Source organism: Danio rerio, chromosome 9, assembly GCF_049306965.1.
Source record: "Danio rerio strain Tuebingen ecotype United States chromosome 9, GRCz12tu, whole genome shotgun sequence".
NCBI lineage: Eukaryota > Metazoa > Chordata > Actinopteri > Cypriniformes > Danionidae > Danio > Danio rerio.
The window spans coordinates 162,235-174,145 of record NC_133184.1 but is presented as its reverse complement, the minus strand read 5'-3'; the positions used below and the strand labels follow the sequence as shown (position 1 = coordinate 174,145).

General features: G+C 42.2%; 1 protein-coding gene across 5 annotated transcripts in view; it reads left to right on the top strand.

Annotated features, from left to right (window-relative positions):
• aaas (achalasia, adrenocortical insufficiency, alacrimia) overlaps window positions 1–11,843 on the top strand; it is a 44,487-nt gene extending 32,644 nt beyond the window's left edge. For 2 of the 5 annotated variants that reach the window (XM_068223338.2, XM_073911754.1), the window contains 16 exons: window positions 1,894–1,996; window positions 2,226–2,350; window positions 2,598–2,653; window positions 2,796–2,887; window positions 4,539–4,585; window positions 4,939–5,037; window positions 5,898–6,041; window positions 6,137–6,257; window positions 6,707–6,831; window positions 7,530–7,590; window positions 7,896–7,986; window positions 8,544–8,616; window positions 9,630–9,697; window positions 10,298–10,379; window positions 11,432–11,516; window positions 11,610–11,843. In XM_068223338.2, the coding sequence (XP_068079439.1) occupies window positions 1,898–1,996; window positions 2,226–2,350; window positions 2,598–2,653; window positions 2,796–2,887; window positions 4,539–4,585; window positions 4,939–5,037; window positions 5,898–6,041; window positions 6,137–6,257; window positions 6,707–6,831; window positions 7,530–7,590; window positions 7,896–7,986; window positions 8,544–8,616; window positions 9,630–9,697; window positions 10,298–10,379; window positions 11,432–11,516; window positions 11,610–11,744 (1,503 nt within the window). In that variant the 5' untranslated portion in view covers window positions 1,894–1,897 and the 3' untranslated portion in view covers window positions 11,745–11,843. Of the gene's footprint in view, window positions 1–785; window positions 844–1,614; window positions 1,664–1,893; window positions 1,997–2,225; window positions 2,351–2,597; window positions 2,654–2,795; window positions 3,398–3,538; window positions 4,586–4,938; window positions 5,038–5,897; window positions 6,042–6,136; window positions 6,258–6,706; window positions 6,832–7,529; window positions 7,591–7,895; window positions 7,987–8,543; window positions 8,617–9,629; window positions 9,698–10,297; window positions 10,380–11,431; window positions 11,517–11,609 lie in introns of those variants that run through there. The other 3 variants (XM_073911753.1, XM_073911755.1, NM_213225.2) reach the window with 3 other exon arrangements.
• Window positions 11,844–11,911: the final 68 nt, after the last annotated feature.

Here is an 11,911-nt window from a genome sequence, read left to right as displayed (position 1 = left end):
AACTTTTATATTTCTGTTTAATTTTATTATTTAATTGATAAACTTCAGTAATGTAAAATGTGCAAAAAATGAAATGTCAATGCTGAATCATTATTATGTAATAGGTTATCAGCAGCAGGTAGAAATCAGCAAAATAATATGTAGGCTACTCACATGAAAATGTCGATTATTGCATTAATAATTGTCTTTCACGCTTTAACAAAGCTAATGAAAGCAACAACAAACATGGTTTTATAAGAATACATTCCTGATATAAAGTCCTAAACATTAGAATAACTTCAAACTAATATTTCTTACTTATTAATTGTGTTTTATTAGCATCTACCCCTAAACCCAACCCTCACACTATTGTAAAAATATGATTTACTGTGTCACAAACATGATTAACGTATCCGCAGCTATATCCCTTCTAGACCTCCTCTACTAACTTGACCTAATGTTTGTGACACATATGCTATCCTATATCTATCAGGCAGTGTAGATCACAGATTCATAAAGAAATCAGACATTAAACGTGTCAACTTTATGTTGGAAAAACAGTTCACAGGAAGTGCTGAGGCTGGCTGAAATTAAAAGTTTTTGTGCATATACCCCATAAACTGTATCCCAGTTGTATTCCCTCTAACAATAACCACAGCCAAGAAACTTATTATAGTAATAATAACAAAAGAAATATAGTAATAAATAATTGTAACACCGTGGTTAAAACAAAACAGCCTGGTGAGAGTTGGAGGACTTTTATTATGAACACGCGTTTGTGTTTTCCTGAGGGGGTTTGTCTCATTAGGGCTTCCGTCAGTCTGAAGGCGCGAGTTCTGCTGGAGCCTCAGCGCTGTTCAACTGGTGAGTTTCAGAAAACTACACTATTATTAAACACACAACACATTCATAATGTCTGCGCGTTCTCAGTGTGTGTGTTTCTGGAGTGTTTATTCGTAAACTGTAGCAGTGTTGTCCTCACTTATAGCCTGAATCATCACAGCAGCAGCAGCAGTTTCTGCTCCTCACCAGTCCACGAGCGCGTACACCTGACCCGGCCTTTACTCTGATTAATTAAGATCTGTCACTGTGAACATGATTAAAGTTGTGCCAGATAATATTAATAACCCGATGGAGAAACGATCTGTGCAGGTTCCTTAGTTATATAATGTGTGTTCTGTCTGTATGTCTGTGTGTGTGTGTGTGTGTGTGTGTGTGTGTGTGTGTGTGTGTGTGTGTGTGTGTGTGTGTTGTGTTTTATGTATGATGTGTAATTGTGTATGTCTGCGTACGTGTTTTCCGTGTACTTTATATATGTTATGTATATAGTGTATGTGTCTGTGTTGTTTATGATGTGTGTGCATGTGTATATATATGACGTATGTGTGTGTATATTGTTTATGTTGTGAGTGTATTGTTTATAATGCCTATTGTGTGTGTTGTTTATGTTGTGTGCATATGTGTGTAATGTATTTATATTGTGTATATGTATATTCATATGTGTGAGTTTTGTTTATGATCTGTGTGTATCTGCATATGTATATATGATGAGTGTGTAGGTATATTGTTTGTTTGCTTGTGTGTTGTTTATGTTGGTGTGTGTGTGTGTGTGTACGTGTTTTTGTGAAATATCAGGACACATCTGTATAATGACATGAGTATGACACAGGTATTACAGAAAGAGGTGAAATATGAGCACATTGGTGACGTCCTCATTTCTCAAAATGCTTCTAAATTCCACAGGATGAGTTTAATCAGAGAGTAAAGCTGCACACAGTCTCCTGTGATGGTTGGGTTTAGGGGTGGGGTGAGGGCAATACAATATACGGTTTGGATTGTATAAAATGAATGGAAACCTATGTAATGTCCCCACTTTTCACAAAAACAAACGTGTGTGTGTGTGTGTGTTTGCAGGTGTATGATGTGTTCTCTGGCTGTGTTTCCTCCTCCGCTGGCTGCGGGACACACACACACACTGATGGAGCAGCACAACGAGCTGCAGGCGTCTGACCCTCAGGTGACCTCTCTGACCTTTGAGAAAAACACTCACGACCTTCACCAGCGGTCATTTAACGTTTGCAGAGCGTTTCTCCAGTAACCTCCACACCTTTAGATCCTAAACCGCGAGGGCAGTGCAATATACGGTCTGAACAGTGTAAAATGAATGGAAACCTATATCATGTACCCACTTTTCACAAAAACAAACGTGTGTGTTTGTGTGCGTGCGTGCATGCGTGTGTGTGCAGGTCGATCTGCCCAGTCCTCAGTTCACCAGAGACACACTGAAGGGTCACAGTCGAGCCGAGAGCAGCAGTAAATCAGCATTCCTGGACCAGAGAGACACACTGTGGAGGAGAAGCGCTGGAGCCTGGTCTGTACACACACACACACACTCACACACACACACATTCTCACACACAGATATATAAAAAAAAAACACATGCTCTTGCAAATACACACACATAATTACACAAACACTACAATACACATACTTGCATACACACACACACACACACACACACACACAGAGAGCTCAGTGTTGATTGATCAGTTTCTGCTGTTAGTTGATGATGATGATTGTGTGTGTGTGTGTGTGTGTGTGTGTGTGTCTCTCTCAGGCGTGATGCTGGTCTGTACGGCCTTCTGGACCAGATCACCAACAGTGCAGATGAAGGTGTGTGTGTGTGTGTGTGAGAGTGAAGGATGATGTATAGATTCTCTTTGTGTATGTTAATCTGTGTGTTTCTCTCTCTTTCTGTGTGTGTGTGTGCGTGCATGCGTGCGTGCGTGCGTGCGTGCGTGTGTGTGTGTGTTAGTGCCCAGGTGTGTGTCGGTGGGCTCCTCCTGTCTGCTGGCTCTGCTGAGATGGTCTTCCTCCTTCCATGGCTCTCTGTTTCCTCATCTGACAGTGAGTCACGTCAGCATGTCAGTCCTCTCCTGTCCTGCTGTAGATGCAGATATTCACCATTTCTCTGCATTCTGAACGTGTCCCGCCTGAAATGATCCAGACCTCTGACAAATGCAGAATTGAGCTTACTTTATTCAGACAGCAGGGTGGTTTTTGACCCAGGCCTCTGCCAGAAGATGATTAGATGATGTAGAAGAGGCATCGCTGTGGACAAATGTCAGAGATCTAGATGTAAGGCTGCTTTTACACCTAGACATTTGTTCAGATCAGGCTGTGTTTCCCCCGTTAGCGGGCTTCATTTGCTGTATGTGAATCCAGCAATCGTGCTCTTATCCGCGCCAAATCCATCGGTCAGAGATCGCCCGAATGAGGTGGCCTCGGTGATTGAAATGAACTTCTGAAAGCAATACAATCCAAAGAACTAACAAGTTATGTAATGGTGCGCTATATGACAGTGGCTATATGACAGTGGCTATATGACAGTGGCTATATGACAGTGGCTATATGACGGTGGCTATATGACGGTGGCTATATGACGGTGGCTATATGACAGTGGCTATATGACAGTGGCTATATGACAGTGGCTATATGACAGTGGCTATATGACAGTGGCTATATGACGGTGGCTATATGACGGTGGCTATATGACAGTGGCTATATGACGGTGGCTATGGTTATGTACTGCTTATGTAATGCGTCCGGCTACATGAAGAGAGAGTGTAGAGTAGGGTGGGGTGTCATTCCTGCTGGTAAGAGTGTGTTTCATGTTGAATTTGAGAAAGTTGTAAAAGTGTAAGCGTGCAGTCTAACTGAGCTATTACAATTATATATAACATTGCTAATGTTTTGGTTAACTCTACTTCTGATCAGCTCCTATAGCCTAGTAGTGAAGTGTGCTGATATATAGCATTGTGCTGCTCACCGTGACCTGAGTTCAGTTCCCAGCTCCAGATCCTTCTTTCCTCCCTCTCTCTGCTCCCCATGTATTCCTGTCTCATCTCTACTGTCCTGTGTAATAAACGTGAAAAAACCCTGAAATGTATTAAATAAACGCAGCGTCTGATGTAGAATCTATATATATTTTATTGACAGCTGAAATGAGGCTGTGTATGAGAAAGTCTCACCTCTGTTTATTTGATGATGATGATGTCTGTGGGTGTCAACATTAAAGGTGCAGTAGGTGATCTGCCTATATATATATCTATATATTTATATATTAGGGCTGCATGATATTAGTAAAATATTGTGATATTTTTTGTATTTATATACTCAGATGTGATCATATTTCTCTCTGTATTCAGACCTTCAGGGCAAACGTTTGATTAAAAATGTTGAAATATAAGATAATTATGAATGAAATATGGAACTACTGATTACAGGCCCAACATAAATACTAAAATACTGCTAAATAAAAGGCAGAAGGTAAATGTTGCACTTTCAAGATTGCAGCTTTCTTATGATGTTTGTTTCTGTTTCTGTTTGCATCCCCATAATAGAGTTTCATATTAATTATTAACATGTATTTCTGTAAACTGTGCGTTGAGACACCATGATATAAAGGATAGACTTTTTATTTGTCCATATGATGCATGTTAAATCTGCGTGTGTGTGTGCGCGTGCGTACGTGCGTGCGTGTGTGTGTGTGTTTCAGCTCAGCAGTGATGAGATGGTGGCCGAGTTCTCCCAGATGTTGGACTGGTAGGTCATTTCCGCCGCTCTGATCTTCATCCTCCACACTCCACTCTTTACTCTCTTTATCATGTCACTGTCTGTTAGATGATTTGAGCTTGTTTTGGAGGAGATTATTAAAACTATTACGATCAGTAATGTGCTGAAGAGACTTTATTTCTGTTGGACAGCACTCTGGACATGTTTTGAAGAGAATTAAATGTCAGAAGAGAGTGAAGAGTTCTGTCTTCAGCTGTGTGTCTGCCTGCTCTCATTGATGTTCCAGTCCAGGATCAGACCTTTGAGAGAGGTGTGTGTGTGTGGTGTGTGGTGTGTGGTGTGTGTGTGTGTGTGTGTGTGTGTGTGTGTGTGTGTGTCCTCAGGTCAGACAGTGCTGTGCGGAGCTTCTCTTGGCATCCTCACACGGATAAGTTTGCTGTAGCGCTGCTGGACGACTCCATCAAGATCTACAAACCGCACAGGTCTGACATGAAGCGTTTACACCACATCCACAGCTCCATCATCAAATCAGCAGCGCTCACACACACATAAGCATCTCCTCAGCATTTACACACACACACACACCAGTGCTCCGAGACCTATACGAGCTCCTTTCCTCTGTTGAACACTAAAGAAGATTTACTGATGAACAGACTATGTATGTGTGTGTGTGTGTGTGTGTGTGTGTCATATCAGGACACAAATCTGTATAGTGACATGGGTATGACACAGGTATTACAAAAAGGAGGGGAAATATGAGCACATTGGTGACGTCCTCATTTCTCAAAATGCTTCTAAATCCCACAGGATGAGTTTAATCAGAGAGTGACGCTGTACAGTCTCCTGTGATGGTTGGGTTTAGGGGTGGGGTGAGGGCAATACAATATACAGTTTGGATAGTATAAAATGAATGGAAACCTATGTAATGTCCCCACTTTTCACAAAAACAAACGTGTGTGTGTGTCTCCCAGCATTCTTCAGAGTATCTTCATTTGTGTTCAGCAGAAGAGAGACCCTCACACCGGCCTGTAGGATGAGAAGTCGAGCACAGTAAAATAACTGAGCTCATTGAGCAGATCTACTACAGCCGTGCTTTATCTGGAAATAACAGCACACCTTACAGTGCTCATCAGCCAATCAGAGTCAAGCATTTAGGCATTAAGTGTGTGTTTGTGTCTCTGTCTGTGTGCACGTGTATGTGTGTGTCCTGTTTGTGTGTGAATGTCTCTCTCTCTCTCTGTGTGTGTGTGTGTGTGTGTGTGTGTGTGTGTGTGTGTGTGTGTGTGTGTGTGTGTGTGTGTGTGTGTGTGTGTGTGTGTGTGTGTGTGTGTGTGTCGTGCAGCTCGACGGCCCCCACACTGAAGCACCGCTGTCAGAGGAGTGTGTGTGCGCTACAGTGGAAGCCTCTGTGCGGATCGGCTCTGGCTGTGGCCTGTCAGTCCTGCCTGCTCATCTGGCATGTGGACCCTGCGTCTCTGTCCACCAGGTACACACACACACAGAAATACTAATATACAGGTTCACACACATTCATACAATGTCCCCATAACTCACAAAAACAATTCTGTGTGTGTTTGTCAGGCCGTCGTCAGGCTGTGCGCAGGTCTTGTCTCACCCCGGTCACTCTCCCATCACCTCCATCGCCTGGTCACCCACCGGCTCCCTGCTGGTGTCTGCGTCTCCTGTCGACACGGCCATGATGGTGAGTGTGTGTGTGTGTGTGTTCTTAGGAAAGAAACCCAAAAAGTGGTACAGTATGGTACGATTGACCTTTTGGTACCTTTTAACAGACATAAGAGTGCTGACCCGCTCAGTGGAAACAGGCCATATGTTTTATTTAATAGTTTCTTCATTTATTTAATGTCGTTTGTTTGTTTATGCACTTGCAAAAGTGAGTATCATTTTAATAAGAGATGCTGATCTGGTTTCTGTTTGCGTATTGTGCCCGCTTGTGCCCTCTTGTGGTAAACTAGTATAGTAAACAGTACAGCACTGCTCCCTGTAACAGCACTGCCTTTACAGTCTGAATATGACGTGAATTTTGCTTCTATTTAGGAAAGAAGTTTGAATCTTTGATGTGTTTTCAGCCGTATGGACAGGCCGAGTGTAAATGCTGTGTTTGTTGTGACTGAATGTTGTGTGTTTGGGCAGGTGTGGGACGTGGCGGCGGAGAGCTGTGTGCCGCTGCGGAGGGTTGGCGGCGGTGGCGTCACGTTCCTCTCCTGGTCTCCAGATGGCAGTCGACTGCTGGCCGCCACACCGTCTGCTCTCTTCAGGTACAGCGCCATTATAGAAATGTAGTCAGTCGTGAGTTTCAGCCACGAGACCTGTGGATAAAAACCCGTTTCAGGCTGCGAATGTTTACGATCACGTCTCAGCAGAATAAAATAGAGATATGATCATGAGCTCTTCATTGTGCCCATTTGCTCTCCATATTCTGCTGCTTTCAGTCAGAGCTACTGAGATATCTTGTGGATATTCCTCACAGACCTCATTTTTGTTTGATTTATTTGGCAAAATTTAGATCAAAATACAAACTAGTCCAATAAGACTCATTCATGCATATTTCAAAAACTGTCCAGGATCAAACACACAATCATGTGCTTTATTATTATAGCATGAACTGCAATGTCTGTTTTTTCCACAAGAGGGAGACAGTATATTATCTATTAGTTCTTCACAGTCAAAGTGACTGAAACTGATAAAACCTTCATGAATATGTCGACACATTTGTGTCATAATAGACTGATTACAGCTTTCCTAAAATAAATAAAAGAAAATAGTGAAAAACCTGCGCTTCTTCAGGACATTACAATCACAGCAGTGGAGATTCACAACAAACAAACCAAACACAACATGATGATTACTAATAATAATCAACGTTTTAGGGTTCATTTAGAGCAATTTAGTACTGTGTGTGTGTGTGTGTGTGTGTGTGTGTGTGTGTGTGTGTGTGTGTGTGTGTGTGTTGCAGGGTTTGGGAGACGCGTATGTGGACGTGTGAGAGATGGCCGTGTCTGAAAGGCAGTTGTCAGGTGAGAAATGGATTTTTCTTGATCTTCTGTTGTTCTTGTGAAGCATCTTTGAGCACTGGACATGTGCTGTATGAAATCAGCTTATTATTATTATTGTTCTAATATAACTGCAGGTTGAAGCTCACAGTAGTTCACTGTTTCTGCAAGCCTGAACGAGTGTTTCTGCAGTGAGCATGTGTTGTCTGTGTGCGAACCGTGTGTGTATCAGTTCTAGATCTCAGCACCAGTGTTGTTGGAGTGTGTTACTAATGTGTGTGTGTGTGTGTGTGTGGGTGTGTGTGTGTGTGTGTGTGTGTGTGTGTCAGTCAGCGTGCTGGAGTCCAGACGGAGCCTGTCTGCTGTTGAGTATTCAGGGAGAGAGGCTGATCTACGCGCTCTCCTTCTCTGATCTCACAGGTATGAGCAGCTCAGCTTCTGCTTCACTACTGCAGGGACTGCTCTTACATTCAAATCAGCCTTGATTCTTGAGTTCTGCAGGGTGTCCACGCTCCCTTAAGAAGACTTCAAATTTCAAAAACTACATTTGAACCCTTAAAAAGTCTTCAGTTGACTGAAATATTGAGTTTTACATCATTTTAAAGAGGTCTTACACGGTGTAAAGCTACACTATCAGGCCGACACCTGTATAGTCACCAACAATCATCCTAATAACACGTGTAAGAGGTGTAGTTATGTCTGTTTGCCAATATGGCTTATTATCTCCTGTACAATAGCATGTTTAAAGCTTCTCTCACCTGAGCACAAGCTCATAAAAACTGGGCCATTAGTAAAAGCCCTGCGTGTTTACCCCTGCATGAGCGTGAAGTTTGATTAATAAAGGTTTTCAGTTTGATTTAGCGAGAGCTGCAGGAACCCTGCTCTAGAACAGAGATCATCAGTAGATTGTGGTAATTTAGTGTCGTCTGCATCTCCTCTTGTGTGTATGTTCAGTCGTGTGTTTGATTGTGTTTCAGGAGGTCCGAAAGCCGCTACAGTGGTGGCCGATCTGTCTGAGACCAGCTTTCCTGGACCTGAAGGAGATCTGACGTAAGAAACCACACACACACACACACACACACACATACATACATACATACACACACACGCACGCGCGCGCTGTTTTCTCCGACACGCTCCTGTAATGGAGAGAGCCTCTGCTGCGCATCCCTGTGTGTGTAATAAGCCGAGTCACACACACCATCTGAGGATGCTTTTACTATTTCAGCTCAGAATTTAGTTAAACGCTACAATTCCTGCAGGAGGATTTTGAACTAATAGAAGTTAAACTTATTTTAAATATAAAAATATTAAATTAAATCAGCTAGAACCATTTGTCCTGTAAACAAAGCTCTGGTATACAGCAATACGATCAATACAAGACTGAAGATATGACTTTACACACTACACTGTGCACTAATGTAATGTTTACACAAAACTATGACAGTTTATTCAATAATACGTCTACATTTAGTCATTAAGCTTTAGTTTAATTACATTTAGTCTCATAACAAATAGTAAAACAGTGAAAATATATTTGCACACATTTACATTAGTGAATAGAGGGAATTAATGGGTCAACAATCAGTCGCCATTGCATTATTTAGGTTTTCAGCTGTATAAATTGCAAAATGAAATGTATTTTACTGGATGGATTAAGACTGGTACGACTTGATGGCAGCTGGACACAAATATCTAAAAGATTAAATGTAGCATGACACTCTGCTTTGTTCACGATAAAAATAAAAAATCAACTAGTCTGATGAAGCAACAGATGCCATTGTGTAAATGCTTTAAACTCACATGACATGTTTAACAGAAAGAAAAACGAAAACACTGCATTTAATACACTTTAAATCCACAACAGTTAAACTGCCATTAATCTACAAGCTCCTGCTCAACAATAAACACTTAACATTGCAGATCCAGCGATGTGACTATATCAATGCTGAAACCGTGTGTGCGTGTGCCTGTGCGTGTGCCTGTGCGTGTGCCTGTGCGTGTGCCTGTGCGTGTACGTGTGCGTGTGTAAATAAACACCCCCTGCTGTGTTGTGTGTGCAGTGTCGGAGGAGAGGTCTGCTCTCTGTCTTGGGATCCTCGAGGTGAAAGACTCGCTGTGCTGCTGAAAGGTAGAATGAAGTCCTCCTGAATAATGAACAATAAATAGATAAGTAGTTTTAAATAATCAAACAGATTTCTAAAAAGTAGTCAGATAAAGTGATAGTAAAGCAGTGGAGCTGTGGATCTTCTGCCTGATTATTAGATTTAATAACGATGCAGTGAAGTGATTCTCCTCTGTCTACAAGTCTTCTGTTATATCTGCTTTATCTCTCTCCACAGTCATGACTGCCCACCCAAAAACTAATTTCACTCCTCGTTTACTGACACTGCTTAACATGAACTCAACTCTGTTTCTCTCTTCTGCTGAACACAGATATTTTAATAATGTTGAGATCTGCAGCCTATTAGAGCTGTTTCATGCATGCAGAACAGCGTCCAGTCTGATTATCCCGAGCTCTTGTGGTCAGGCTGTGTTTGTGTTCACTCAATCTGCAATCAGCAGTAATCCATTATTTTAGCAGAGGAATTGATCAAAACTGCATTGTTTTTATTTTTACTCGAGCTATCATCTAATGACTGTATGATCTGAACTCATTGACCGTGTGTGTGTGTGTGTGTGTGTGTGTGTGTGTGTGTGTGTGTGTGTGTGTGTGTGTGTGTGTGTGCAGGAGATGCGCAGTCCACTGATCATCCTTCAGTCATCGCCGTGTTTAAGACGCGCTGCAGTCCTGCATTTGAGCTGCTGCCGTGGTGCGTATGAAGATTATTGGATTATATCCTGCATTATTTATTTCAGACATGTGCATTCAAGGCCTGAAATGGACTTAATAACTAACAATTTTATTTAAAGTGCTTCAGTTTGAAATAAATGTGTTTCTGGTGTTATTTCATCCGCTCAATCGTTAAAAACGGAATGAAACAATGGAGAAATCCTTAATTACAAATCCTAACCCTTGTGTGCTGTTCAGGTTTGACAGTAAAATCTACACACCGTCCCTCTCCCCAACAGGGGAAACCAGCAACCGTCAAGAATGCAGGATTATCTGCTGTCAGGGCTTTACAGTCAATAAATGATATTATAATGGAAGTCAATGGGGCAAAAACAGCCCCAACATCACCAAAGGAGTCAGTCTGGACAGTGTGTTGATGAGTTTATAAACATTTTCAAAGCATTTTCCCAAAATATGTGTCAAAATAAGATCAGTCAGCAGAGATCGTTCTGCAATGCTCCAGCTTTCTTGTATCTGTGTTTGCACTCGGTGAACAGTGGTGGACTGATGACTTTCACAGCCAATCACAGTCACTCCTGTTGAGCAGGTGAACACAGTGGCCAATCAGCGCTGTTTAGGAACACACCCAACAGCACGCAGATTTAAGGGGAAGTGGACATTGGACATTTTAAAAGTTTAGTATTAAACTCAAATCTTTTGACCATCCTACTTCAGGGTAAAGTCTAGTGTGATATGCACATTAATAAAGGAAGTGTGATATGCACATAAATGAAGCAGCATTTTTTATGACACTCTATAATAATAATTGATATTTTTACGTTACTGTGAGGGTTGGGGTGGGGGTAGACATTAATAAATTACAATAAATGGGAAATTTAATAAATAATAGAAATAACTCTTGTTAACTTCCGGCCGCAACCATATCCAAACTAGCAGCGACTCTAGTTCAGAGCATGCGTCGCTATGTCGACTCGCACACACTGAATGTGACGTCAGGGTTTGAATCTGAAAGCTCGGGTCATCTGTATAGGTCAGCAGGTCACGTCCTGACGCTGTGTTTCTCTCCTGCAGTGGGTTTGTGATGGGCGAAGCTGGAGCCGAACCCAGATTCATGCAGTTCCACCCGCACTTCCAGCACGGCGCTCTGCTGACGGTGGTGAGACAGATGTTGTGTGTCTGTGTAGATGTCGTGCGTCTGTAGATGTTGTGCGTCTGTAAATGTTGTGATCTTCTGTCTGGTGTGTTTCAGTGCTGGTCTGACGGCAGAATCACACACGTGCCATTTTACTTCAGCAGTGCTGGACTCTCAGACTCACAGCGGCCGGCGGCTCTGAGCACTGCTGACCGCTCCATCAGCAGACTCTACACTGAAGATCTACACTGAACACCTCCATCAGATCCTCCACTGACCGCTCCATCAGCAGACTACACTGATGTTAGTCCACTTCTGATCCTGTCAATAAATCCTGATTTCCTAAGCAAACTGCTAGTGCTGCTTTCTGTCTATTGTACTCTTGCTTGTATTTCTAAGGCATACTGAGGGCTCCTATT